This window comes from Microcaecilia unicolor, chromosome 10 (genome assembly GCF_901765095.1).
Source record: "Microcaecilia unicolor chromosome 10, aMicUni1.1, whole genome shotgun sequence".
NCBI lineage: Eukaryota > Metazoa > Chordata > Amphibia > Gymnophiona > Siphonopidae > Microcaecilia > Microcaecilia unicolor.
Window position 1 is genome coordinate 171668703 of NC_044040.1, and position 26519 is coordinate 171695221.

A 26519-nucleotide genomic window follows, 5' to 3' on the forward strand; every position below is an offset into this window, starting at 1 on the left:
TGAATTTTTCCTTTAGGAAGCCATCCAAACATTTTAACAACCCCCCACTAAGCTAACTGCTTTTACTACATTCTCCAGAAATAAATTCCAGAGTTTAATTACACGTTGAGTGAAGAAATATTTTCTCAGATCCATTTTAAATTTACTACTTTGTAGCATCATTGTGTGTCCCTTAGTCCTAGTATTTTTGGAAGGCGTAAACAAGCGATTCACATCTACCCGTTCCACTACATTCATTATTTTATAGCCTGTATTATATCATCCCTCAGCCATCTTTTCTCCAAGCTTTTCTCCACAGATGGTTACAGCTGTCCACAGACATGGCTTCAAAGGTGCAACTTGAAAGCTCTCTTTCTGAGGAAGGCTGCTGTTCAGTGAAGAGTTGGGAGAGTCTAAGGTGCTGAACCTGCCGATAAATCCCCTGATGTAAGCCAATAGATAACTTTCAGGGCACAGACCGTAGAAGTCTGCCCAGCACTGGCCTTACTTCCCAGTTACTGATGGCGCCATCTAATCTCTGCTAAGCTTCTTTGGATCCATTCTTTCTAAACAGAATTCCTTTGTGTTTATCCCACACATTTTTGAATTCCCTTACCATTTTCATCTCGACCTACTCCTGCAGGAGGGCATTCCAGGTAACTACCACACTCTTAGTGAAAAAATATGACATTATTCCTGAGTAAGCCTCCCTTCAACCTCAGTTCATGTCCTCTAGTTCTACCACCTTCCCATTTCTGGAACAGGTTTGTTTGCGGATTAATACCTTTCAAATATTTGAATGTCTTTATCATATCACCCCTGGTTCTCCTTTCCTCCAGGGTATATATGTTCAGGTCATCAAGTGTCTGCTCGTACATTTTGCTATGTAAATCCCATACCATTTTCATCGCTTTTCTTTGAACCGCTTCAAGTCTTTTTACATCCTTAACAAGATGTGGCCTCCAAAACTGAGCACAATAAAGTGGCGCCTCACCAACAACTTCTCCAGAGGCATCAATACCTCCTTTCTTCTGCTGGTTATACTCCTCTCCATGCAGCCTAGCATCCTTCTGGTTGTGGCCACTGCCTTATCGCATTGTTTTGTCACCATGAAATCCTCAGTCATCATCACCCCAAGGTCCCTCTCCTGAGCCGAGCTTACCAATCTATCCCCTACTATCTGGTACATCTCTTTTGCATTTCTGCACCCCAAGTGCATCACTCTGCACTTTTTAGCATTAAATTTTAACTGCTAGACCTTTGACCATTCTTCTAATTTTTGGAGATCTCTTCTCATGGTTTCTATTCCCTCTGGGGTAACCACTCTATTAGCTATCTTTGTGTCATCTGCAAAAAGACAAACTTTTCCTTTTAACCTTTCAGCAATGTCTCTGATAAATATATTAAATAGAATCGGCCCCAGAACAGACCCGAGGCACTCCACTGCTCACCTTCCTTTCCTCCGAGCGGATTCCATTTACTACCACCCTCTGCCACCTGTCAGTCAGCCAGTTTCCAATCCAGTTCACCACTTTGGGTCCCAAGTTCAGCCCTCGCAGCGTATTCATGAGTCTTCTGTGAGGGACCGTATCAAAAGCTTTGCTAAAACCCAAGTAGATTACATCTAGCGCATATCTTTCATTCAGTTCTTTGGTTACCACATCAAAGAAGTCAATCAGATTCGTTTGGCAAGGTTTTTCTTTGGTAAAGCCATGTAGCCTTGAATCCTGTAACCCGTTGGCTTCTAGAATGCTATCTATATTTCCCTTCAGTAACAACTCCATTATTTTTCCTACCACCAAGTTTGCTTATTGCTTCCTAGTTGAATGGGTATTTTAAAAGTGCCTCTTTGGTTAGGACTATCATCTTGCTTTGATACTAAAATCTGGCTGGCTGTGGACTGCACAGGATACTTATAGGATCATTTTGACATTAGTAGTTCTCAATCTCCATCTGCTGGTATGGGTGAGTAAACACATGTATCTGCAGGGACTAAAGGAAAGAAAATTAGCAGGTAAAAACAAATTTCTCAGACATCATAAAAACATATTGCTATTGGTGAGTATCTGTATACATTAGCTATTACCTATACAGAGCATTAAAACCATTTTAAAAATGCTTATAATCCTGCTAATTAAACAACTGACAAACTGGAAAAATAATAAAAAAAAAAACGAAGAAAAAAAAACCAAAACTGTTTGTTCATTCTCCCAGCATGCACCAAAGTTATAAATGCTTGATTAAACACCGCAGTCTAGACTTGACATAAAACTACAGGCATGCATACAAATCTATCTAAATAGTGCTCTCTCTATATATTACTTACATATAGCTATGTATGTAACATGCTTTCAGCAACCTTTTGCCCGTCTATTTTTGCTGCACAGAGACCAATAACTTACTTCATTTTCATACTGGATCTCTAACATGGCTCGTGAACTGCCAAGATCCTGCATCACAGATTCGGCCTGCTTCAGCAACTCATCTCTGTTCACAGTGCGCTAGATTCAAAAAAGGAGATGTAAAAGAAAAATTGCTGAAATATTGTACTGGACTGATCATTTTTTACTGTAAAATACTGGTTTGTCAAGAAGAACTCTGGCACTCCAAATTGGGATTTCCAAATTTTCATCTGAAAATCATCATACTGCCACAGCTAGTAGTAGCAGAGTCAGTTCTAGTCAAGGAGCCTTTGATTGGCACAGAAGCTAGCCATAAAACTAAAACCTGAAACCCACAATCCCTAACTACTGGTAGAAGTACACATTTGCAAAGTACAATAACTACAAAAACAGCTATGCTATTTGCATAAAATGCAGAACATAAAATAAAGCTGCTAATTATGCAAAAATATAGACCTGTATTTCATCTTAGTTGCTGAAGGTAAGCACAAAGTATATTTAAGTATTAAAGCAAAGAGTGCTGCAAGAAGAATTTTCTGTCTCCATCCTATTGCCTATATTGCACTGTGATATTATATTTTTATGCTGGTATTGTCTTAAAGGTGTTTTCATTGGAACTGTGTTATAACCTGTGCCAAGTATTTTAAACCTGTGACTTAATCCAGTCAATCTGGTTACATAGCATCAGGTGAATCTGGTGTCTGTTTTAAAGGTGCATTCATTAGACTTGTGTGTTGATTCTACACTGCCAGAAACTTAATTCAATCAATTTGGTTACATAGCATCTGGTGACTAATAGCTCTGGAGGAAGGGCAATTTGTTCAGAGCTGTGTGGTAGAACTTAAATTTACCTAGTGAGCTGTGAGCTATGCTGGGCATTTTCAGACTTGGTTTGATTGGTAACTGAGGTTACCTGTGTCCTGCTCTTAATATTTTCCTTAATCTCTGTTAATATCTTCCTGATAAACTATTGACTCCTTTATCCTATATCACCCCCTATTTATTCTATCCTATTAAAAAAAAAAACCTGACCTTTCGCTTCCTCTATAAGTTCCTTATCTGTCTCCATCCTATTGCCTATATTGAACTGTGATTTTATATTTTTATGCTGGCATTGCCTTAAAATGATTTTATAGAACTGTGTTTTGAACATCTGTGCTAGTGATTTCATCTTTTTATGCTGGAATTATCTTAAAGGTGTTTTCATTGGAACTGTGTTTTAACCTGTGCCAAGTGTTTTGAACCTGTGACTTAATCCAATCAATCTGGTTACATAGAATCTGGTGTCTGTTTTACAGGTGCATTCATTAAAATTGTGTGTGGAATCTACACTGCCAGAGACTTAATTCAATCAATTTGGTTACATAGTATCTGGTGACTCATAGCTCTGGAGGAGGGGCAATTTGTTTAGAGCTGTGTGGCAGAACTTAAGTTTATCTAGTGAGCTGTGAGCTACACTGGGCATTTTCAGACTTGGTTTGATTGGTAACTGAGGTTACCTGTGTCCTAGTAGCATCATTATAAATGGAGTTCATCATGCTATTTATGTTAAGGATCCACAGTTGATGATAAGATTGGTGGAAGCGCAGTCATTATTAACTCTGAAAACGGAGCCTCAATCACGTGGCGTTGCAACATTTAATGCTTAAGTATTCATACGAGTGACTCTCAGTTAGCGCTCAAATTTAAAAATGAGGCTGCTATACATTTTTTAGATTCAAAAACGCACAAGAATATAACAACAAAGAAGCTGCCGCATGGACAAGATTGTTGAGATAAGTGAAACTTACTATGCAATTTCCTAAGGGACTGTTATGGTGCAGTACTGTTCAGTGCTCAAAAACGTATAGGAGTGACTCCTTTGTCAATGTTTGAAATCAAAGGAAGCTGCCACATTTGTGGGACTCAAATATGTATTGGATGATATAACAACAAGAGTGAATGCTCGGATAAGACTGTTGAGATCAGTGATAAGCTCATTAAGCAATTTTTTACGAGTTGGCTGGATGTGAATCCTTGAATGACGCAGTGAATGTGGAGTGGGAGTGAGTTCTGTGTAAACCTCAGGGAAATATATGTATAGGTGGAATTTGATACAATAAAATGTATGTGGAAATTTAAACAAACGTCTGGAATACCTTAAGACAATTTGCTAGTTAAAATTTAATGCCAAGAAGTGTAGAGTGATGCACTTGGGGTGCAGAAACCCAAAAGAGAGATACCAAATAGGAGGGGAGAGATTTGTAAGCTCGACTCAGGAGAGAGACCTTCGGGTGTGGGTGTCTGAAGATCTAAAGGTGAAGAAAAAATGCGACAAGGCAACGGCCATGGCCAGAAGGATGCTAGACTGCATGGCGAGGAGCATACACAGCAGAAGAAAGGAAGTGTTGATGCCCCTCAAAGTCGGTTCAGTTTTGGAGGCCATATCTTGCTAAAGATGTAAAAAGACTAGAAGCGGTGCAAAGAAAAGCTACGAAAATGTTATGGGATTTGCATTGCAAACTGTATGAGGAGAGACTTGCTGACCTGAACATGTATACCTTGGAGGAAAGGAGAAACAGGGGTGACAAGATACAGACGTTCAAATATTTGAAAGGTATTAATCCACAAATAAACCTTTTCTGGAGACAGGAAGGTGGTAGAACTAGAGGACATGAATTGAGGTTGAAGGGGGGCAGACTCATGTCAGGAAGTATTTTTTCATGGAGAGGGTGGGGGATCTGTGGAATGCCCTCTCGTGGGAGGTGGTGGAGATGAAAACGGTAATGGAATTCAAACATGCGTGGGATAAACACAAAGGAATCTTGTTTAGAAGGAATGGTTCCACGGAATCTTAGAGGAGATTGGATGGCAACACCAGTAACTGGGAAACAAAATGAGAGCTGGGCAGACTTCTATGGTCTACGCCCTGATCGTGACTGAATAGATATGGATGGGCTGGAGTGTAAATTTTAAGGGGCTTCGATATTAGCTTCAGAACTTAGTACAAGAACAGTACTGGGCAGACTTCTACAGTCTGCCCTGAGAAAGGCAAGGACAAATCAAACTCTGGTATACATATAAAGTATCATATACCATGTAAAATGAGTTCATCTTGTTGGGCAGAGTGGATGGACCGTACAGGTCTTTATCTGCCGTCATTTACTATGTTACTATGACTTTGAAGGCATACACAGAAGAATGGATGCACATTTCACACATTGCTTATTACTTAAACCAAAACCAAGCCTTACTTTTTTCCTATCCAACCGTGGTGCAACTCTGCTGTCCTGAGAGTCAGACTGATTGATTTCTGGGTTGGTATCAAGTAATCTCTGCATGGCACGATCTCGATCAAATGCAGTCACATAAAACAACATTTGCCGGGTATCAAATGGAAAGAAAAAGGGGCTGAAAAATAAATTTGCAATCAAAACATTTTAAATGATGAATGTTGTACACTGAATTTTGAAATCATCAGCTGAGTACAAACATTATTATGATGTTAGTATAGCATTTCTCACCAAGTTTTTCCAAGCTCTGTCAGCCATGTTGGTATGTTGCCAGTCATGATGACCAATGGATCCTGAAGCTGCCTGTTGGCTTTTGCTGTTAGTTTACTGTTAATAAATTCACTGGTTTGAATAATCTTCTGGCAGACTGCATTCTAGGAGATTGAACAACAGTTTAATTTCACACATAGCAATTTTATTCTAGGAAAAAAATAAGCAAGCTCAAGCTTATTGTCTTTGAAAATGTTAATAAAAGTGAAAAACAAATCTCTTCACTACTAAGAAATATTAACTGAACATCTCTAATTGACATTACAATTGTTTCCTTACTGAAACATACAGTTTTTACCACTGGTAACGGAGCTCCATGAAGAGAGCGAAAAACAGGACAACCTACCACAGGCATTCTTTGATTATGATCACTGTAGAATAATATGGATTAGGAGGAACACTCCACTCTGCAAAAGTGTTAACAGTTGGTTCAAAAGCATTCCCCGAGTGAAATGTACCAGGGAATTAAGTAAAGTAGTGAATAGCTAACCCTAAAGAAAAACAAAACTCTTGGTACTTATTCACTGTGTTTCATTTCTAAAGGGGAGAACTTATTTAGTAACACACACAGAAAATCATACCAATGTAATACAGGTTACTCACATCATACAGATAATACCAATATCGGCTTATAGCATGTAACACTCTCAAAAGGAGGATCACATCTAGCGAAGGATCTTCAAATGTTATATTTTCCGGTGGGGTAGATATGAGGTAAACATCTAAAGGATTTGTTACAGAAGGACATATACCATCTGAGAAGAAAAAAAAAAAGCTTTATAACTGATGCCATAACGAAACCAAAGCAGTTTAGAATTTTAATCGCTTTATTAGGATTTAAACCATTTTGTTCCTTTGTCAACCACAAAAGCAGGGCCATTTAAAACGAGTTATATTTCAGTTACTTATTTACTTTAAAAGATATGTTACTAGTGCACATGCAATTACATTGTTCTTTGTTTTATTCAGAATTAAGCACAGACTATTGCTTTGTATTAGAGAGAAGACTTAGAGCAAGATGCACTAAACTAAACGAGCCTTTAACGAACAAGTTTTTAACCCTGGCGTGTACTAAAGCCCAATTTCCGACGATGGTAGCAGCAAACAAAAACGGAATGCAGATGAGCAAATTGTGTAGAAACCCTATTGAAATGAGATGCACTAAGGTTTTCCGCTTGCCCTAACGCTGGAAAACTCCGGGAAAACTAACGAGAGGTCTGTACCTCTCGTTGGGGCTGCCCGGCTTTCAAAACTTAAATGTAAAAAAAAAAAAAAAAAAAAAAATCGGGAGGGGGCAAAAACGCTCGTCAGGAGCGTCCTTTATGAATGGCCTTGCCCCCCCCCCCCCCCGCGGTCATCGCTGCTCCCCGCTCCCCCTGCATTAAAATCGTGACTTTTTTAGGCAGCCCCGGCCCCCCTCCCTCCCTTCCTTCTTCTCTTTCTCCTTTTTTAGAAAAAACAGCTCCTGCCATCCTCCACCGATTCGTTATGGAAATCTGTACGGAACGGCAGCTATTCATACTTAAACATTGATTGGCATCTGCTTTACCTGACCCAGTTTCCAAAAATTTTAAACTATGCATTTGGACATTTTAAATGTGGCAACTGTTCAACCTATTCATTAGTGTCCCCCCCCCCCCCCCCCCCCAATTCTGCCTTTCAATGGGGCTGCTAATTCAAGAAAGTAAGGGGACACCTACACATAGGTGTCTATCAGGCTCATTTTCGAAAGAGATGGACATCCATCTTCCAACATAAATCGGCATTTGGACGTCCATCTCTGAGATGTCCAAATCGGTATAATCGAAACCCGATTTTGGACGTCTCTAGCGGAAGTCCGTCACAAGGATGTCCAAATCTGAGGGGGGCATATCGGAGGCGTGGTGAATGTGGGACTTGGGCTTTCCTAAGAATTGAACATCTTTGATTCACAATGGAAAAAAGCAGAGACGTCCAAGACTAAAACTTGGACGTTTTCACCCGGACCTGTTTTTATTGCGAAAAGGTGCCCAAAATGACTAGATGACCACCGGAGGGAATTGGGGATGACCTCCCCTTAATCCCCCAGTGGTCACTAACCCCCCCCCATATCCTCATAAAACATCATTAAAAATATTGACTGCCAGCCTCTATGCCAGTCAGATGTCATACTCAGGTCCTTGAGCAGTTTTAGTGGGTGCAGTGCACTTCAGACAGGTGGACCCAGGCCCATACCCCCCCAACCTGTTACATTTGTGGAAGGAACAGTGAGCCCTCCAAAACCCACCAGAAACCCTCTGTACCCACATATAGGTGCCCCCCGTCACCCGTAAGGGCTAAGGTAGTGGTGTACAGTTGGGGGTAGTGGGTTTTGGGGGGCTCAGCACACAAGGTAAGGGAGCTATGTACCTGGGAGCATTTTATTAAGTCCACTGCAGTGCCCCCTAGGGTGCCCCATTGCTGTCTCGGCATGTCAGGGGGCCCAGTGTAATAAAAATGCTGGCTCCTCCCACGTCCAAATGGCTTGTATTTGGACGTTTTAGACTTGGACGTCTTTGGTTTTGAAAATCGCTGAAAATCAAAGACGTCCAAATCTAAGGACGTACTTGGTATTTTCGAAATGAAAGATGGACGTCCATCTTTGTTTTGAAAATGACCTTTTCCCCACCTCTGAATTTGGACATTTTACAAAGATGTCCAAATTCCAACTTAGACGTTTCTTTCGAAAATGCTTCTCACTGTGTCTTTATAAAACACTAGTAGTAGTAGCAGAAATCACAGGCAGGCATGCTTAAATGTCCATGTCTACATTATTTGTGTATGTAAGCACACATTTTATAATCTACACATATACTTGCAAACTCTGTCCAAGCTTTGGCCAAATTCCATACCTTTAAAAGCCTACAGGGCAAAGCATGTGCCATTATGACAACATGCATACTTTTAAACTGGCTGGAATGACATAACAAGCCATTTATGTGCATAAATGGTCACATACGTACAAAAATAACTTTATAAACCTATCCCCAAATGTCTTTTTTTCTCAATAAAAATACACAGTCATTCATCACCTGAGAAAAATTAAATCAATATTTTCCATCATTTAGGAAACTCGCTAGTTTATTCTTAGGCTAGACGTAGATGACTTACCTTGAAGTCGCATTCCATTATTGAATGTTGCATGCAAAACTTGTTGCTCGATATAAACAGAGGGACAAACAGAATGCTCCACTTATATTAGTACTACCACAACATCAATTCTATATCCACAAATTAGATGAAAAACAAATTGTGATGGCATATCCACAGATATGAAGAAATCACACATTAGCCCAACTGAAGTGACAAACAAAATTATATTTAACAACACTCCACAAAACAGTAATAGTACTATACCACAATCTTATGTCTATAGATGCACATTTAAACAGAGAAATTTAGTGACCCTTCATACCTTTCTCCACAGCATAACAAAACTATATGAAGAGCCAGATGGCCTCACCAACTATACCACATTTCTCAAAAGGATTAGTGCACAAAATATTCAACTTACACACAAAGCTAACTTCTCTTCATAATGTAAAAGTCCTCTTCTCAGGATAATTCAGCTTCTTTAAAGCAGCTACATTACTATTAACGTGATATAAAGTTTCCAGTAGCAATACTCTGCTTTAGAGTTATTTTTCTCAAAACAGCAAGGCCCATTATCCTTCTCTGAAAGAAGTAAAATAGCATCGTAATATTCTTATCCCAAACAGTAAATCAATAAGGATCAGCCAATCAGCATTCAAAATTCAAATGCATCACCAATCAGGGCTCTTTATTTCTTATATTAAAAGATCTAATTTATTTCCAAATTAAATCCCTGCAGGGACACAGTATTAAGAGTAAAAATAAATAAACTAAAAACAAAAAAAATTCAAAATCATTCACAGTAACTGAAAAATGTCTCTAGATCTACTCCGAATGGTAATTCTCATACTTGACCAGCCAACACTCCATTCACAGTCAAATGTACATGCGTGCTTTAAAAACTGTTTTAATAATGGTGCTGTCAGCATTCTGATATTCAATCGGCTCCAATGTGCGCTTGTTGCTTAATGGGTCTTATTGTCCAACTTATATAGGCCAGACTATAGAAGCAGAAAATATATACTACAAAAGATTGAAATCAAATGACAATTTTTTTCAGTTCTAGCTACAAAACTAGGAGCCAATTGAATACCAGAACACTGACAGCACCATTGGATTGAAGACTTTATAGAGCATCCACATACATTTGATCACTGTCAATGGAGAGTGACTAATCAAGTATGAGAACTAGTAGGAGAAAAGACAGAAATTTCAGAAGTATCATGAACAGTATTGGATTTTTACTCAGTACTGCGTCCCCACAGGTTCTTAATTTGGAAATAAATTGGATATCTAAGACAAAAAAAACCCCAAAACTCTAATTGGTGCCTTTTTTTAATTTTGAATGCTGGTTGGTGGTCACTGATTGAGTATTTGGGATAAGAATGCTAAGACACCATTTCACATTTTTCAAAGAATGGTAATGGACCTGTCGTTTTGTGAAAAATAAACCAATCTAGAGTATTACTACTGGAAACATGGTCGTTAAGTCTGTGGTAATGTGGTTTCTTTAAGAAACTTAATTATCCTTGAAAGGACTTTCACATTATGAAGGGAAGAACTTCCATACCAAGCTATGCTGAATATTTTGTGCACTAATATTTTGGAGAAATTAATGGTAGGAAGGTCCACAAAAAAATGTGGTCTGTGTTTAATATGTATCTATAGAGGAAATAAACCAGTGTAACAGTACTTACCATTGATTTTGGGAGTATTATAAAATGAAGATTACATACCTGTAGCAGGTATCTCCGAGGACAGCAGGCTGATTGTTCTCATGACTGGGTCGGCGTCCACAGCGGCCCGAGGAACGGAAATCTTCCATAGCAACAAAAAAGTTTGCTAGAGCCTTCGAGTACCAGGGGCGTGCACTGCGCATGCGGGCCATCTTCCCGCCCATAGCGCTGACGAGAGCCCCGATCAGTTCGATAACAAAGCAATAACAAGGAGAAAGCCAACTCCAAGGGGAGGTGAGCAGGTATGTGAGAACAATCAGCCTGCTGTCCTCGAGAATACCTGCCTACCAGGTATGCATCTCATTTCTCCGAGGACAATCAGGCTGCTTGTTCTCACGACTGGGGTATCACTAGCCCCCAGGCTCACTCAAAACAACACAGAAAGGTCAATTGGGCCTCGGAACGGCGAGGACATAATGACTGACCTACGATGAACATCTGAGAGTGCAGTCTGGAACAGAACAAAAAAGGGACCTGGGGGGGGGGGGGGGGGTGTGAGTTGGATTCTAACCCCAAACAGATTCTGCAGCACCGACAGTCCAAACCGCTGTCGCGGCGGCTATCCTGCTGAAGGGCAGTAATGAGATTGAATGTGTGGATAGAAGACCACATTGCAGCCTTGCAAATCTCTTCTATAGTGGCTGACTTCAAGTGAGCCACCGATGCTGCCATGGCTCTAACACTATGAGCCGTGACATGACCCTCAAGATTCAGCCCAAGCCTGGGCATAAGTGAAGGAAATGCAATCTGCTAGCCATTGGAAATGGTGCATTTCCGACAGCAACTCCCCTTCTGTTGGGATCAAAAGAAACAAACATTTAGGCGGACTGTCTGAACGGGCTTGTCCGCTCCACAAAAAAGGCCAATGCTCTCTTGCAGTCCACGGTGTGCAACTGACGTTCAGCAGGGCGGGTATGTGGACGGAGAAAAAAAGTTGGCAACACAATTGACTGGTTCAGATGGAACTCCAACACCACCTTCAGCAAAAATTTAGTGTGCATGCAGAGGACTACTTTGTTATGATGAAATCTGAGATAAGGAGCATACACTACCAGGGCTTGGAGCTCACTGACTCTTCAAGCTGAACAGCCACCAAGAAAATGACCTTCCAGGTTAAGTACTTCAGATGGCAGGAATTCACTGGCTCAAAAGGAGTTTTCATCAGCTGGGTGAGAATGACGTTGAGATCACATGATACTGGTGGAGGTTTGACAGGGAGCTTTGACAAAAGAAAACATCTCATGAAGCGAACAACTAAAGGCTGTCCAGAGATAGGCTGACCTTCTACACGGCGATGATAAGCACTAATTGCACTAAGATGAACCCTTACTGAGTTGGTTTTAAGACCAGACTCTGACAAGTGAGAAGGTATTCAAGCAGGGTCTGTGTAGGACAAGAGTAAGGATCTAAGGCCTTGCTATCACACCAGACGGCAAACCTCCTTCATTTAAAAAGAGTAAAACCGCTTTGTGGAATCTTTCCTGGAAGCAAGCAAGACTCGAGAGACACCCTCAGGGAGACCCAAGGAAGCGAATTCTACGCTCTCAACATCCAGGCCGTGAGAGCCAGAGACTGGAGGTTGGGATGCAGAAGCGCCCCCTCGTTCTGAGTGATGAGGGTTGGAAAACAGTCCAATCTCCAGGGTTCTTCGGAGGACAACTCCAGAAGAAGAGGGAACATCTGACACGGCCAGAAGGAAGCAATCAGAATCATGGTCCCACGGTCTTGCTTGAGTTTCAGCAAAGCGTTCCCCACCAGAGGTATGGGAGGATATGCATACAGAAGGCCTGACCCCCCAATGTAGGAGAAAGGCATCCGACGATAGTCTGTCGTAGGCCTGAAGTCTGGAACAGAACTGAGGGACCTTGTGATTGATCTGAGTGGCAAAAAGATCCACTGAGGGGGTGCCCCACGCTCGGAAGATCTTGCGTACCACACCCGAGTGGAGCGACCACTCGTTAGGTTGCATAATCCTGCTCAACCTGTCGGCCAGACTGTTTACGCCTGCCAGATACATGGCTTGGAGAAACATGCCATGACGGCGAGCCCAAAGCCACATCTGGACGGCTCCCCGACATAGGGGGGCAAGATCCGGTGCCCCCCCTGCTTGTTGATGTAATAAATCGCAACCTGATTGTCTGTCTGAATTTGGATGATATGATTGGACTGCCGATCTCTGAAAGCCTTTAGAGCGTTCCAGACCACTCGCAACTCCAGAAGATGGATCTGAAGATCTGTTTCCCAGAGGGACCAAAGTCCTTGAGTGTGAAGCCTATCAACATGGGCTAACCCACCCCAGGAGGGATGCATCCATTGTCAGTACTTTTTGAGGCTGAGGAATTTGAAAAGAACGTACCAAGGTCAAATTGGATCGAATTATCCACCATTGAAGGGAATTGTGAAAATCGGTGGAGAGCTGGATTGCATCCTCTAGATCCCCTGTAGCTTGATATCACTGGAAAGCTAGGGTCCATTGAGCTGATCTCATGTGAAGACGGGCCATGGGTGTCACATGAACTGTGGATGCCATGTGGCCTAGAAGTCTCAACATCTGCCGAGCTGTGAACTGCTGAGACGCTCTGGCCAGAGAAAGTAGAGACAGAAGATTGTCTGCTCTGGCCTCAGGAAGATAGGCATGAGCCGTTCGTGAATCCAGCAGAGCTCCTATAAATTCTAGTTTTTGAACTGGAAGAAGATGGGACTTTGGGTAATTTAAAACAAACCCGAGAAGCTCCAGCAGTTGTATAGTCATCTGCATGGACTGTAGAGCCCCTGCCTCTGAGGTGTTCTTCACCAGCCAATTGTCGAGATAAGGGAAAACATGCACTCCCAGTCTACGTAGCGATGTTGCAATAACTGCCGGGCATTTTGTAAAGACCCTGGGCGCAGACGCCAGACCAAACGGCAGCACACAATACTGGAAGTGCTGCATTCCCAGACAATCGAAGATACTTTCTGTGATGTGGAAGTATCGGGATGCGAGTATAAGCATCCTTTAAGTCCAGAGAGCATAGCAAATTGTTCTCCTGAATCATGGGAAGAAGGATGCCCAGGGAAAGCATCCTGAACTTCTCTCGGACCAGAAATTTGTTCAGGGCCCTTAGATCTAGGATGGGACACATCCCCCCGTTTTCTTTTGTACAATCCCAGCCCTTCTTGCCCTGGTGGAATGGGCTCGACCGCATTGGCGCTGAGAAGGGCGGACAGTTCCTCTGCAAGTACCTGCCTGTGCTGGAAATTGAAAGACTGAGCTCCCGGTGGGCAATTTGGAGGTGTGGAGATCAAATTGAGGGAGTATCCTAGCCGGACTATTTGAAGAACCCACAGATCGGAGGTTTTGAGAGGCCACCTTTGGTGAAAAAATTTTAGCCTCCCTCCGACCGGCAGATCGTCCGGCACAGACACTTTTATGGCGGCTATGCTCAACTGGAGCCAGTCAAAAGCCCGTCCCTTGCTTCTGATGGGGAGCCACAGGGGCCTGCTTTGGCGCACGCTGTTGACGTGAATGAGTGCGCTGGGGCTGAGCCTGAGAAGGCTGTTAAGGAGGATTGTACCTATGCCTATTATATGCATAGGGAGCACTCCTCCTTCCCCGGAAAAAACGTCTACCACTTGAGGTAGAGGCAGAAGGCACCCGGCGGGAGAGATTGACCATAGCAGTTTCTCGCTGCGTGATCTGATAGACCACCTGCTCGACTTTCTTGCCAAAAATATTATCCCCCCCCCCCCCCCCGGCAAGGGACATCCGCTATCCGATGCTGGACTCGATTGTCCAGGTCAGAGGCACGCAGCCATAAGAGTCTGCGCATCACTATACCCTGGGCAGCGGTTCTGGATGCAACATCAAAAGAATCTTAAGCACCCCTGGACAGAAATTTACGACACGCCTTCTGCTGCCTGACCACCTCCTGAAAAGGCCTGGCCTGCTCCGGAGGGAGCTTATCAACCAAGTCCGCCAGTTGCTTCACCATGTTCCTCAAGTGAATGCTCGTGTAGAGCTGGTAGGACTGAATTTTGGCCACGAGCATAGAGGACTGGTAGGCCTTTCTCCCGAAAGAGTCCAGAGTTCTAGATTCCCTCCCTGGGGGCGCCGAGGCGAAATCTCTATAACTCTTGGCTCTCTTGAGAGCGGAATCCACAACCAGAGTCGTGAGGTAACTGCGACTTCATCAACTCGGGTTCTCCATGAATCCGATATTGGGACTCAGCTTTTTCGGGGATGGTGGGATTACTTAACGGTTTCATCCAGTTCCTGAGCAATGTCTCCTTAAGGACATTATGCAAAGGGACAGTGGATGACTCCTTTGGTGGCGAAGGATAGTCAAGGACCTCGAGCATCTCAGTCCTGGACTCATCCTCAGATACCACAGGGAAGGGAATAGCCACAGACATTTCCCGGACAAATGAAGAGAAAAAGACTCTCCGGGGGAGAAAGCTTTCTTTCTGGTGAAGGCGTAGGATCAGAGGGAAGACCACAAGACTCCTCAGAAGAGAAATATCTGGGATTCTCCTTTTCAGCCCACGAGGCATCCTCTTCGGTGTTGGACAAGAGTTCTCTGACTGCAGTCCGAAACCGGGCCCGTCTCGACGCTGAGGAGCCACGTCCTCGATGGCGATGTCGAGAAGTCGACTCCAGTGCCAGCGGCGATGAAGCTCTCTCCAGCGATGTTGACGGGGAGTCAACCTGGGTGGCAGCCTGATGCCACAGGCGGCGTTGGAGACCTCACCACAGGCAGAGAGCCAGCTGCCGCTTCCATCGACGGCACGGAGGGCGCAAGCACCCCCGGTACCAGAGCAGACTGACACAGCAGCCCTTCCACAAGACCCGGAAAGAATGGCTCGGATGCACTCATCCAGAGTCGGCTGTTGAGAAAGGCTGCGGGGTCGGTGCAGGAGTCTGTGTCAAAACCCGTGGAGGTTGAGGAGGCGGTAACGGGCTGTCAGGAGGACCGACGCAACAACACTCCTTCTATGGAGGGTGAGCGGTCCTCCCGCATCGACGCTTCACGGGTGCCAAATCCTTCGACGTCCAGGAACTCCCGGTACCGCTTCTTGAAGGAGACCGATGACAATGCTTCTTAGCCTTCGCTCGATGCACGTCATTGATACTCCTCAGTACCGACAAGGACGTGGAATCCACACACTTCCTCGGGGTCGGGTCCGAGAGTGGTAAGTCCCGGTGGGCCTGTCCAGCAGGAGTCTTCGAGACAGGTGGAGACCCACTCGACAGCTCACTGCTCCCAGCATGTGATGGTCCCCGGACAGCCATTACTTGAGCTCCCGAAGTCGATGCCATACCTGGTGCTGATATCGACGCCGCCGACCTCGGTACTGCTGTCGACGTTGAGGAACCGGACGAAGCTCCGAAAAGTCAGTCCCGAAGAGCTTGTCTCGACGCCTGTGTCCACTTTTTCAAGCTAAGACACAACTTACATGCGTCTGGACGATGGTCGGGCCCAAGGCACTGAAAACACCACGCATGGGGGTCGGTACCTGAGATTGTCCGGTTGCACCGAGTACACTTCTTGAAGCCGCTGGGAGTCCTCAATGACATGGACGGAAAAATAGTGGCGGCGAAGTCAAAATTCTCGATTGTGCCAAGAAAAAAGGCACAAAAATGGGAAGCGCATACGTGCGGCCTAAGAGGGCCTTGCACACAGATGCCAGATGTACTTCAGTCAACAGAAGTGGCAGCTTCACTGCAACCTGTCACTAACCCTATCAGCACTGATACAGAGAGGCATTAGCTGCAGGTATTTTGCTACCAACTGAGATCCAGAGTATTCCACTAGATCTGAGAAGGGAAATTATTTATTTTAGGTGGAAGACATTTGCTACCTAGTGTGCCATTCAGCCGCCAATAATTAAAAACTTTTTTTATCCTGCACTACCCTAGCATTCCACAAGGACAAATTATAATAAAATTAAAGAAAAACCAGTCAGAACAGAGTCCAATGTGTTAACCATTAAGATGGAAAGGCTTTCACAAGCGTACTTCTCCAATTCGACATGTCGAGTGCATTCGACATGGTAAACCACAATATACTACTAAGACTCCTTGACTACTTCGGGATTGGAGAAAACATACTTAGCTGGAACAAGGGCTGACTACCAGAACATACCAAGTGAAAGTAAACTCAAACATCTCGCCACCGTGGAATGCAGACTGCGGAGTACCTCAAGGTTCACCACTATCACCAATACTGTTCAATCTAACAATGATCCCACTAGCAAAGTCCCTAGCCAACCACGGCCTCAATCCGTTCATCTATGCAGACATCACAATATACATCCCCTTTAGACATGACCTGTCAGAAATTATCAGCGAAATTAAGCTTGGTTTGAACACCATGGACTCATGGGCAAATGCATTTCAACTGAAACTAAACACTGAAAAAACCCACTGCCTCATCCTCTCATCTCAACACAATAAGAACAAACCCACAACTTTAAATGCCTCAGACTACACCCTCCCTATCTCAGAAAGCCTGAAAATACTCAGCGTTACAATCGACCGGAATCTTACACTCGAGAGCCAAGTGAACTCCACAGTTAAGAAAATGTTCCACTCAATGTGGAAACTTAAACGCGTGAAACCATTCTTCCCGAAGGAAATATTCTACAACTTAATATAATCAATGGTATTAAGCCATGCAGACTATTGCAATGGAATTTATGCGGAATGCAAAGAACAACTCACAAAGAAACTCCAGACCTCTCAAAACACTGCAGCTAGGCTGATATTTGGTAAGACTCGGTTCGAAAACGGTAAACCCCTCCGAGAAAAACTGCATTGGCTCCCAATCAAAGAACGTATAGCCTTCAAAATTTGCACCCTGGTCCATAAAATTATCTACAGCGAAGCCCCAGGATATATGACAGACCTCATAAACCTACCAACTAGAAACACATCTGGATCATCATGAACCTATCTAAACCTCCACTACCCAAATTGCAAAGGTCTCAAATACAAATCAACTAATGCATCCAGCTTCTCCTACATAAGCACACAACTGAGGAACGCACTCCCAAAAGCTGTGAAAACAACTTTTCTTAATGTGAAAACAACAGGTTCTTAATGTGAAAACAACCTACGACCATCTAAACTTCAGGAAATCACTAAAAACCACCCTGTTCAAAAAGACATACCCTACCGACCCAACATAAATGCCTGAACTCTGCAACACAGCAAAACCAAAGCTCGTTATGGACATTACCTAACTCCTCCTCTCTTCGACCCCAATCATGCCTGAAACACATGAACCTTGACCACAACATCACATTGTACTTGCTTCTCGAACGGTCTTGGCGAACGCCACTGGTACTATGTAAGCCACATTGAGCCTGCAAATAGGTGGGAAAATGTGGGTTACAAACGCAACAAATAAATAAATAAAAGCATTTAAGCTGTTTTCTAAGTTGAATCAGAGCTAATTTGTCAAATTCCAATAGGGAGTATATTCCATAAAATAGCACCTTCTACATAGAAAATTGAATCTCCTTTCGCTATCTGATTCAAGTCTTAGTGCAGTGGTTCCCAAATCCGGTCCTGGAGGCAAAGTCAGTCAGGTTTTCAGGATATCGACAATAAATTTTCATGAGAGATTTGCATGCAGTGGAGGCAGTGCATGCAAATCTCTCTCCACTTTTAAGCGTCTGTAATGATTCTGCTTGTCCATGGAGAAAGCATAGTTGTATTCCTGAAACGGGGGGAAGTCTTTACGGACATCAGGATGCTACAAGCCACATAATCCCTCCAGTCCATCCCATGATTAAAGTTGGCTCTGTCTTGTGACAACAGTATTTACAGGATCCATGCTATCCATGAAGAACCCTCATTACATGTACTGCTGTCACTTTAAAGAGCAAATCAGTGTTTTCAAAATTCTGACCTCATACAGGGATGGAGTCTAGATGCCATCTTTTGAAAGAGATAAGGATTTGATCTAAGTTAAAGTATGTGTAGATATGTGGTGGAGGTAAAAATAAACAATCTCAACAACCCAGCATCTTAAATTACTTTATAACTAACATATGGTCAACATTTCAATTGTTCAGCACAAATATAAGAGAAAAACAGTTACATAAGTATTGCCATACTGGGAAAGACCAAAGGTCCATCGAGCCCAGCATCCTGTTTCCAACAGTGGCCAATCCAGGTCACAGATACCTGGCAAGATTCCAAAAATGTACAAAACATTTTATACTGCTTATCCCAGAAATAGCGGATTTTCCCCAAGTGCATTTAATAACGGTCTATGGACTTTGCCTTTAGGAAGCCGTCCAAACCTTTTTTAAACTCCGCTAAGCTAACCCGCCTTTACCACATTCTCTGGCAATGAATTCCAGAGTTTAATTACATGTTGAGTGAAGAAACATTTTCTCCGATTCGTTTTAAATTTACTACATTGTAGCTTCATTGCATGCCCCCTAGAGTCCTAGTATTTTTGGAAAGCGTGAACAAACGCTTCACATCTACCTGTTCAACTTCACTCATTATTTTATAGACCTCTATCATATCTCCCCTCAGCCGCCTTTTTTCCAAGCTGAAGAGCCCTAGCCGCTTTAGCCTTTCCTCATAGGGAAGTCGTCCCATCCCCATTCACTTATACAAACTGAATTCCATTTATGAATTTAAGATTCTATAATTTATTTTTATTTATTGCATTTGTATCCCACATTTTCCCACCTCTTTGCAGGCTCAATGTGGCTTACAATATATCATGGATAGTGGAACTAGGAAGAGAATAGACATTTGGTATTACAGAAGTATTTTGGGTTGCATGGTAATAGAATACATGATAGTAATATAACAGAAGGCATTACTAAACATTTCTGGATATATGTGGGGAGTTTCACATGTGTTGATCTTTGTGGTACACAAAAGGAACAAATAAGCAGGAAAAGGGATCTCACTGCTTATGTATTTCTGGTAGAGAAAAACTTTGCAGTCCCTGAACCCAAATGTACAAGAGAACCCACTTCTTACTACTGCATTTAACTTATAAACCAGGCAATAGAAGAGTCAATAAGTTTGCTGACGGTAAAGTAGAACTTATTTTAAAATAAAAAAAGTCAATGTTAATCTAATTTTCTCATAAAATTTCACAAAGTCTCTTCTGCACCCAACTGCTACTGAGCCACAGGACATGCTCTCACCATGCCACAATTCGTCGTGCTTTTTTGCATTTCTGGGGGATGTTTTGGTTGGAGCAGTTTGTGCCCTTCCTCTCTTACCACCAACACAGTCTTTATTACTCTCTTCTTCCTCTCTGACTGGTTTGTACCTGAAATATTAAATATATACAATCATACTAGGTTAATGGATAACACAGCCACAGAAAATTCCAATATACAAAGCCACAGAGAGTCCCAAGTGATATTAGAATAAGAGTCAAAGCATGCAGAAAGCCAGCAGAACAGTGGTATTCACTCCCAGCCCTTGAGGGCCAAAAAGGGTTTAGGTTTTTAGGATATTCTCAATAACTATGCATGAGATACATTTGCTTAGATACAACCTCCACTGAATGCAAATCTTTTGTATACAGAGTCATCAGGGATATCTCAAAAACTGGGAGTGAATACCTCTGCTGTAGAACAAAAAATAAAATACAAGACACATGGAAGCAAGAGACAATTAATATTCTTCCCTAGACTTACCATATCGTGTGAGTTTTTGTCCATATTCCAGCTCTTCCTAATGGATTACTTTCATCATCGGTAGATTCCCTCTCCTCTTCAGCTTGAATGCTGAACTGCCTGACTGCCTGATATACAGTCATATTATATGGCAGCAAATGATCACCAATATAGAACTGAAGTCTATGTCGCACATTCCCTGAATTTAAAAACTGAGCAGCCTAAGGACAGAAAAGGGAAACTAGGTAAATTAGTTACTAAAAATGGTTTGTAAACATAGTGAAGTTCACTGTAAAATAGTTTGAACATTTTCTTTACAGTCTTGCAAACAGAATGATATAGTATATTAGTACCCCTGCTCACAAGCACCCAGCTGTGAATGACTTAGAGGGACCGCGACAATCATGAGAGTTTACTGCAGGTCTTAAAGGAGAGGGTTGCCAGCGCTGCTCCAGGCATTCAAAGAAAATGGAAGGTTAAGGGGATTGGCTCAAGGCCACAAGGAGCTGCTGTAGGATTTGAACTTGGGCTCTCTGGTTCCCAGTCATCTGCTCTAACCATTGGGTTATACCTTCAACCCTTGCAGACAGAATATCATCATTTAGGGGAAGTTAACAAGCAGCACGGGGGGGGGGGGGGGGGGGGGGGGGGGGGGAGGCTTTTGCTGCACCTTGATTTACCAGGGAAGTCACCAACCTACCATACTGCAGGTTGCTGATTACTATGGTAAAGGACCAACACTGCTTGTGAGTCACCTCACAAGAAGAATCAGTCCATCGATGTTTCTGAACTGTCTCGTAAAAGGGGTAGCACCACGTAAAACTGTACACTCTCATATATCCCCCACAATAAAGCTCCTGTTGTAGCCCTCCCCCCATTAGTAACCCACAACTAGCCACTCCAACCCAAAGGGCTGCCCGCCTACCCCTCCCCTGCCAGAATCCAAAACGACATCAGTGACTAGGGCTGTACTGAATATTCATATTCGATTCAGCTCAAAATAGTGCCCCAAATACATTACTCGTATTTGGCTGAATAGTGTTTTAAATTTGAATACGAATAATCCGGGGCTCTACTGTGCTAAATTCTACTGAAATAAACACTTGATCTCTGATTTCATGTTGCTTCTTTTTATTATTTATTTGGATTTTGCTCACACCTTTTTCAGTAGTAGCTCAAGGTGAGTTACATTCAGGTACACTAGATTATTTCTCTGTCCCAGGAGGGCTCACAATCTAAGTTTGTACCTGAGGCAATGACTTGCCCAAGATCACAAAGAGCAGCAGTGGGATTTGAACTGGCCACCTCTGGATTGTAAGACCAGTGCTCTAACCACTATGCCACTCCTCCACTCAATGCCCATTATTTGCATTCAGTAGGTATTCGTATTCAGCCAAATAGTAAAATATGCTATTCGGTACAGCTCTACCTGCAACACTATTAATCATCTTGTGGTGCCACTGCTAGTAGTCCTTGAAAGATGACCCCCTCCCCTAGTGGCCTTAAGACTACTTCTAGGAGTTGCCAGCACCATTTCAAATCCCAGTGCTAGCAAGGGAAAGAGTAACTGGGAATCACTCTTGCCTGCTTACTAGATCCCAGGGAATTATTTTTAGGTATGGGTATAGGGTAATCTAAGGGGAAGTGGGGGGGTCACACCATAAGGGGGCCCTTCGGGTAAGTTGGCTAGTTGCAGGGTACTATTGCGTGGGGGGGGGGGGGGGGCAAAAGGGGTTTTCTGCGAGTGGTTGGGCATATAGAAGTGTACAATTTTGCATGTTACTGGTTCTTTAATAGGCAGCAACGGTAGAGTTGGACTGAACAAGAGCTCAGTTAGTAACATAGTAACATAGTAGGTGACGGCAGAAAAAGACCTGTATGGTCCATCCAGTCTACCCAACAAAACTGTTCCCTCCAAGACAATTTCTAATCAGTCGATCTAAAAGCAAGGCAGCATTCACAACATCAAATACAGTGGGGGAAATAAGTATTTGATCCCTTGCTGATTTTGTAAGTTTGCCCACTGACAAAGACATGAGCAGCCCATAATTGAAGGGTAGGTTATTGGTAACAGTGAGAGATAGCACATCACAAATTAAATCCGGAAAATCACATTGTGGAAAGTATATGAATTTATTTGCATTCTGCAGAGGGAAATAAGTATTTGATCCCCCACCAACCAGTAAGAGATCTGGCCCCTACAGACCAGGTAGATGCTCCAAATCAACTCGTTACCTGCATGACAGACAGCTGTCGGCAATGGTCACCTGTATGAAAGACACCTGTCCACAGACTCAGTGAATCAGTCAGACTCTAACCTCTACAAAATGGCCAAGAGCAAGGAGCTGTCTAAGGATGTCAGGGACAAGATCATACACCTGCACAAGGCTGGAATGGGCTACAAAACCATCAGTAAGACGCTGGGCGAGAAGGAGACAACTGTTGGTGCCATAGTAAGAAAATGGAAGAAGTACAAAATGACTGTCAATCGACAAAGATCTGGGGCTCCACGCAAAATCTCACCTCGTGGGGTATCCTTGATCATGAGGAAGGTTAGAAATCAGCCTACAACTACAAGGGGGGAACTTGTCAATGATCTCAAGGCAGCTGGGACCACTGTCACCACGAAAACCATTGGTAACACATTACGACATAACGGATTGCAATCCTGCAGTGCCCGCAAGGTCCCCCTGCTCCGGAAGGCACATGTGACGGCCCGTCTGAAGTTTGCCAGTGAACACCTGGATGATGCCGAGAGTGATTGGGAGAAGGTGCTGTGGTCAGATGAGACAAAAATTGAGCTCTTTGGCATGAACTCAACTCGCCGTGTTTGGAGGAAGAGAAATGCTGCCTATGACCCAAAGAACACCGTCCCCACTGTCAAGCATGGAGGTGGAAATGTTATGTTTTGGGGGTGTTTCTCTGCTAAGGGCACAGGACTACTTCACCGCATCAATGGGAGAATGGATGGGGCCATGTACCGTACAATTCTGAGTGACAACCTCCTTCCCTCCGCCAGGGCCTTAAAAATGGGTCGTGGCTGGGTCTTCCAGCACGACAATGACCCAAAACATACAGCCAAGGCAACAAAGGAGTGGCTCAGGAAGAAGCACATTAGGGTCATGGAGTGGCCTAGCCAGTCACCAGACCTTAATCCCATTGAAAACTTATGGAGGGAGCTGAAGCTGCGAGTTGCCAAGCGACAGCCCAGAACTCTTAATGATTTAGAGATGATCTGCAAAGAGGAGTGGACCAAAATTCCTCCTGACATGTGTGCAAACCTCATCATCAACTACAGAAGACGTCTGACCGCTGTGCTTGCCAACAAGGGTTTTGCCACCAAGTATTAGGTCTTGTTTGCCAGAGGGATTAAATACTTATTTCCCTCTGCAGAATGCAAATAAATTCATATACTTTCCACAATGTGATTTTCCGGATTTAATTTGTGATGTGCTATCTCTCACTGTTACCAATAACCTACCCTTCAATTATGGGCTGCTCATGTCTTTGTCAGTGGGCAAACTTACAAAATCAGCAAGGGATCAAATACTTATTTCCACCACTGTATAGAAGCTAAATCCAACTACTCCCACCAGAACTAAGTCACCTGCATCCAAAATACTCCACATCTCATAAGGAGTGCTACCAAATTGGTCTCTGTGGAATGCTGCCTGTCTCAGATGTAATACAGAACTTGTCCACTAGTTGTTGTACTGCTATTTTTTTCTAAGAGTTTCAATAAAAAAACATTTTTAATAGGTCAATAAAGCTCCATTTTCAATGGATCCAATAGTTTACCCTTCAGAACAGGGTAGATCACACATAGTAAACATAGTAGATGACGGCAGAAAAAGACCTGCACGGTCCATCCAGTCTGCTCAAGAAATGTGCCACTTTTTTGTGTATACCTTACCTCGATTTGTACCTGTCTTTTTCAGGGCACAGACCTACAAGTCTGCCCAGCACTATCCCCGCCTCCCAACCACCAGCCCCGCCTCCCACTACCGGCTCTGTTATCCAATCTCGGCTAAGCTCCTGAGGATCCATTTCTTCTGAACAGGATTCCTTTATGTTAATCCCACGCATTGTTTGAATTCCGTTACCGTTTTTATCTCCACCACCTCCCACGGGAGGGCATTCCAAGCATCCACCACTCTCTCCGTGAAAAACTACTTCTTGACATTTTTCTTGAGTCTGCCCCCCTTCAATCTCATTTCATGTCCTCTCGTTCTACCGCCTTCGTATCTCTGGAAAAGGTTCATTTGCGGATTAATACCTTTCAAATATTTGAACGTCTGTATCATATCACCCCTGTTTCTCCTTTCCTCCAGGGTATACATGTTCAGGTCAGCAAGTCTCTCCTCATACGTCTTGTAATGCAAATCCCATACCATTCTCGTAGCTTTTCTTTGCACCGCTTCGATTCTTTTTACATCCTTAGCAAGATACGGCCTCCAAAACTGAACACAATACTCCAGATGGGGCCTCACCAACGACTTATACAGGGGCATCAACACTCCCTTTCTTCTGCTGGTCACACCTCTCTCTATACAGCCCAACAACCTTCTAGATACAGCCACCGCCTTGTCACACAGTTTTGTCGCCTTCAAATCCTCAGATACTATCACCCCAAGATCCCTCTCCCCTCTCTAGATTTAGGGGACCTAAATCTGGAGAACACAAATTAGTTTATTGGAATTTATTAACTGCCTTTATGAAGAGATTGACTCAAGGCACTGAACAACACGCATAGCCTGACAAACAACTTACATTATGTTAGCGTAACAATAACAAAATGATCTCCCTATATAAAAAGCAACACCAACGTTCTATGAAGCCTCCAGCCGGAAGTGTGAAGGGGGCGAGATATCCGGTTTCCCTATGAGTGTCTGCCCCGCCCTCTCTGTAACACAGTCAGTGAAGGAAAACAGAAGAGCACGAAATCAAATCGCTGGCTCTGTAACAGTGAAGGACTCAGAGGGGGGAGGGGAGAGAGGCCAGAGAGCAGGGACACACACACTCCCACATGCACACAGAAGAAAACATTGCTAGCCCCCGTTTCATTTGCATCAGAAACAGGGCTTTTTTACTAGTCAAATATAAAGTACAATCAGTGACAAACTTGGAAATAGGCGAAATTAAATTCTATTAATAGCAATGACATAATACAATATCATAAATATACACATTAAAACCTCACAGTAGAATATTCATAATAGAAAAATAGTATACCAATACATTAGAACAAGTCAGCACCTTAATAGGCATACATTAGAACATTTAAACAACATGGACAAAATATTTATAGGAGGTAATTCAATAAAGAGCCACCTAAAGTTAGGCAGCAAGTATGCATGTAAATATCATTCTAATCAATTACATGCAAAAATAATCCCTTATACAAGTTTATTTACTTATTTAATTTATTAGAATTTATTTACCACCTTTTTGAAGGAATTCACTCAAGGTGGGGTACAAAGAATAAACCAAACATGAGCAATAGACAATTACAGCAGTAAAAATATTCAAACAATACAAAGAATGGCATAGTATACTACTTTTGATTTCTCATAATCTATCTTCTGGGGACCACTGGTTATAAAATCCATTTCTTTACAGGTTTCTACCAGATGGTATTTGGATATCCCTCTCTCAGTATGTGAACACAGTAACTGTTTTTATCAACCATGGACCTCAACGCTTCCAAGCTTGGCAATTCTATATAGAAAAGTTGTTCTTTTTTTCAAGAGAGCTCCAACGCTATAACTGGAGCTGTATTCTTATCATTGGTCCTTTTCTTTTATTAAAACGGGTTAAAAAAAAACAAACCAATGTAAAAAAACTCTAATCAGAGAAAAAAATATTGGTTTCTCAAAAACCCGCAAATGTGCAAATACACCCCTAATGAACAGAAGAATGGGGCTTTTTGAGGATGGAAGAAACCGCCTTGTTGGAGCAGAGGTGGAACTCTCAAAACTGAAATAGGTGATAATGAAGTTCTATAATTATTTGAAAGGGACTGAATTCATCAAATTTAATCAAAAGTGTATGGCCCACCCTATGGCCACTCTGAGCTGGGCAGCTTGATATTAGTTTAGGAGAAATTTCTG

General features: G+C 42.9%; 1 protein-coding gene across 1 annotated transcript in view; it reads right to left on the reverse strand.

Moving 5' to 3' along the window:
• TRIP12 (thyroid hormone receptor interactor 12) overlaps positions 1-26519 on the reverse strand; it is a 470187-nt gene that overhangs the window by 79292 nt on the left and 364376 nt on the right. Inside the window, 6 exon segments of the mRNA XM_030216098.1 lie at positions 2382-2480; positions 5615-5771; positions 5885-6027; positions 6527-6678; positions 19930-20057; positions 20431-20630. Coding sequence (XP_030071958.1) covers positions 2382-2480; positions 5615-5771; positions 5885-6027; positions 6527-6678; positions 19930-20057; positions 20431-20630 — 879 coding nt within the window.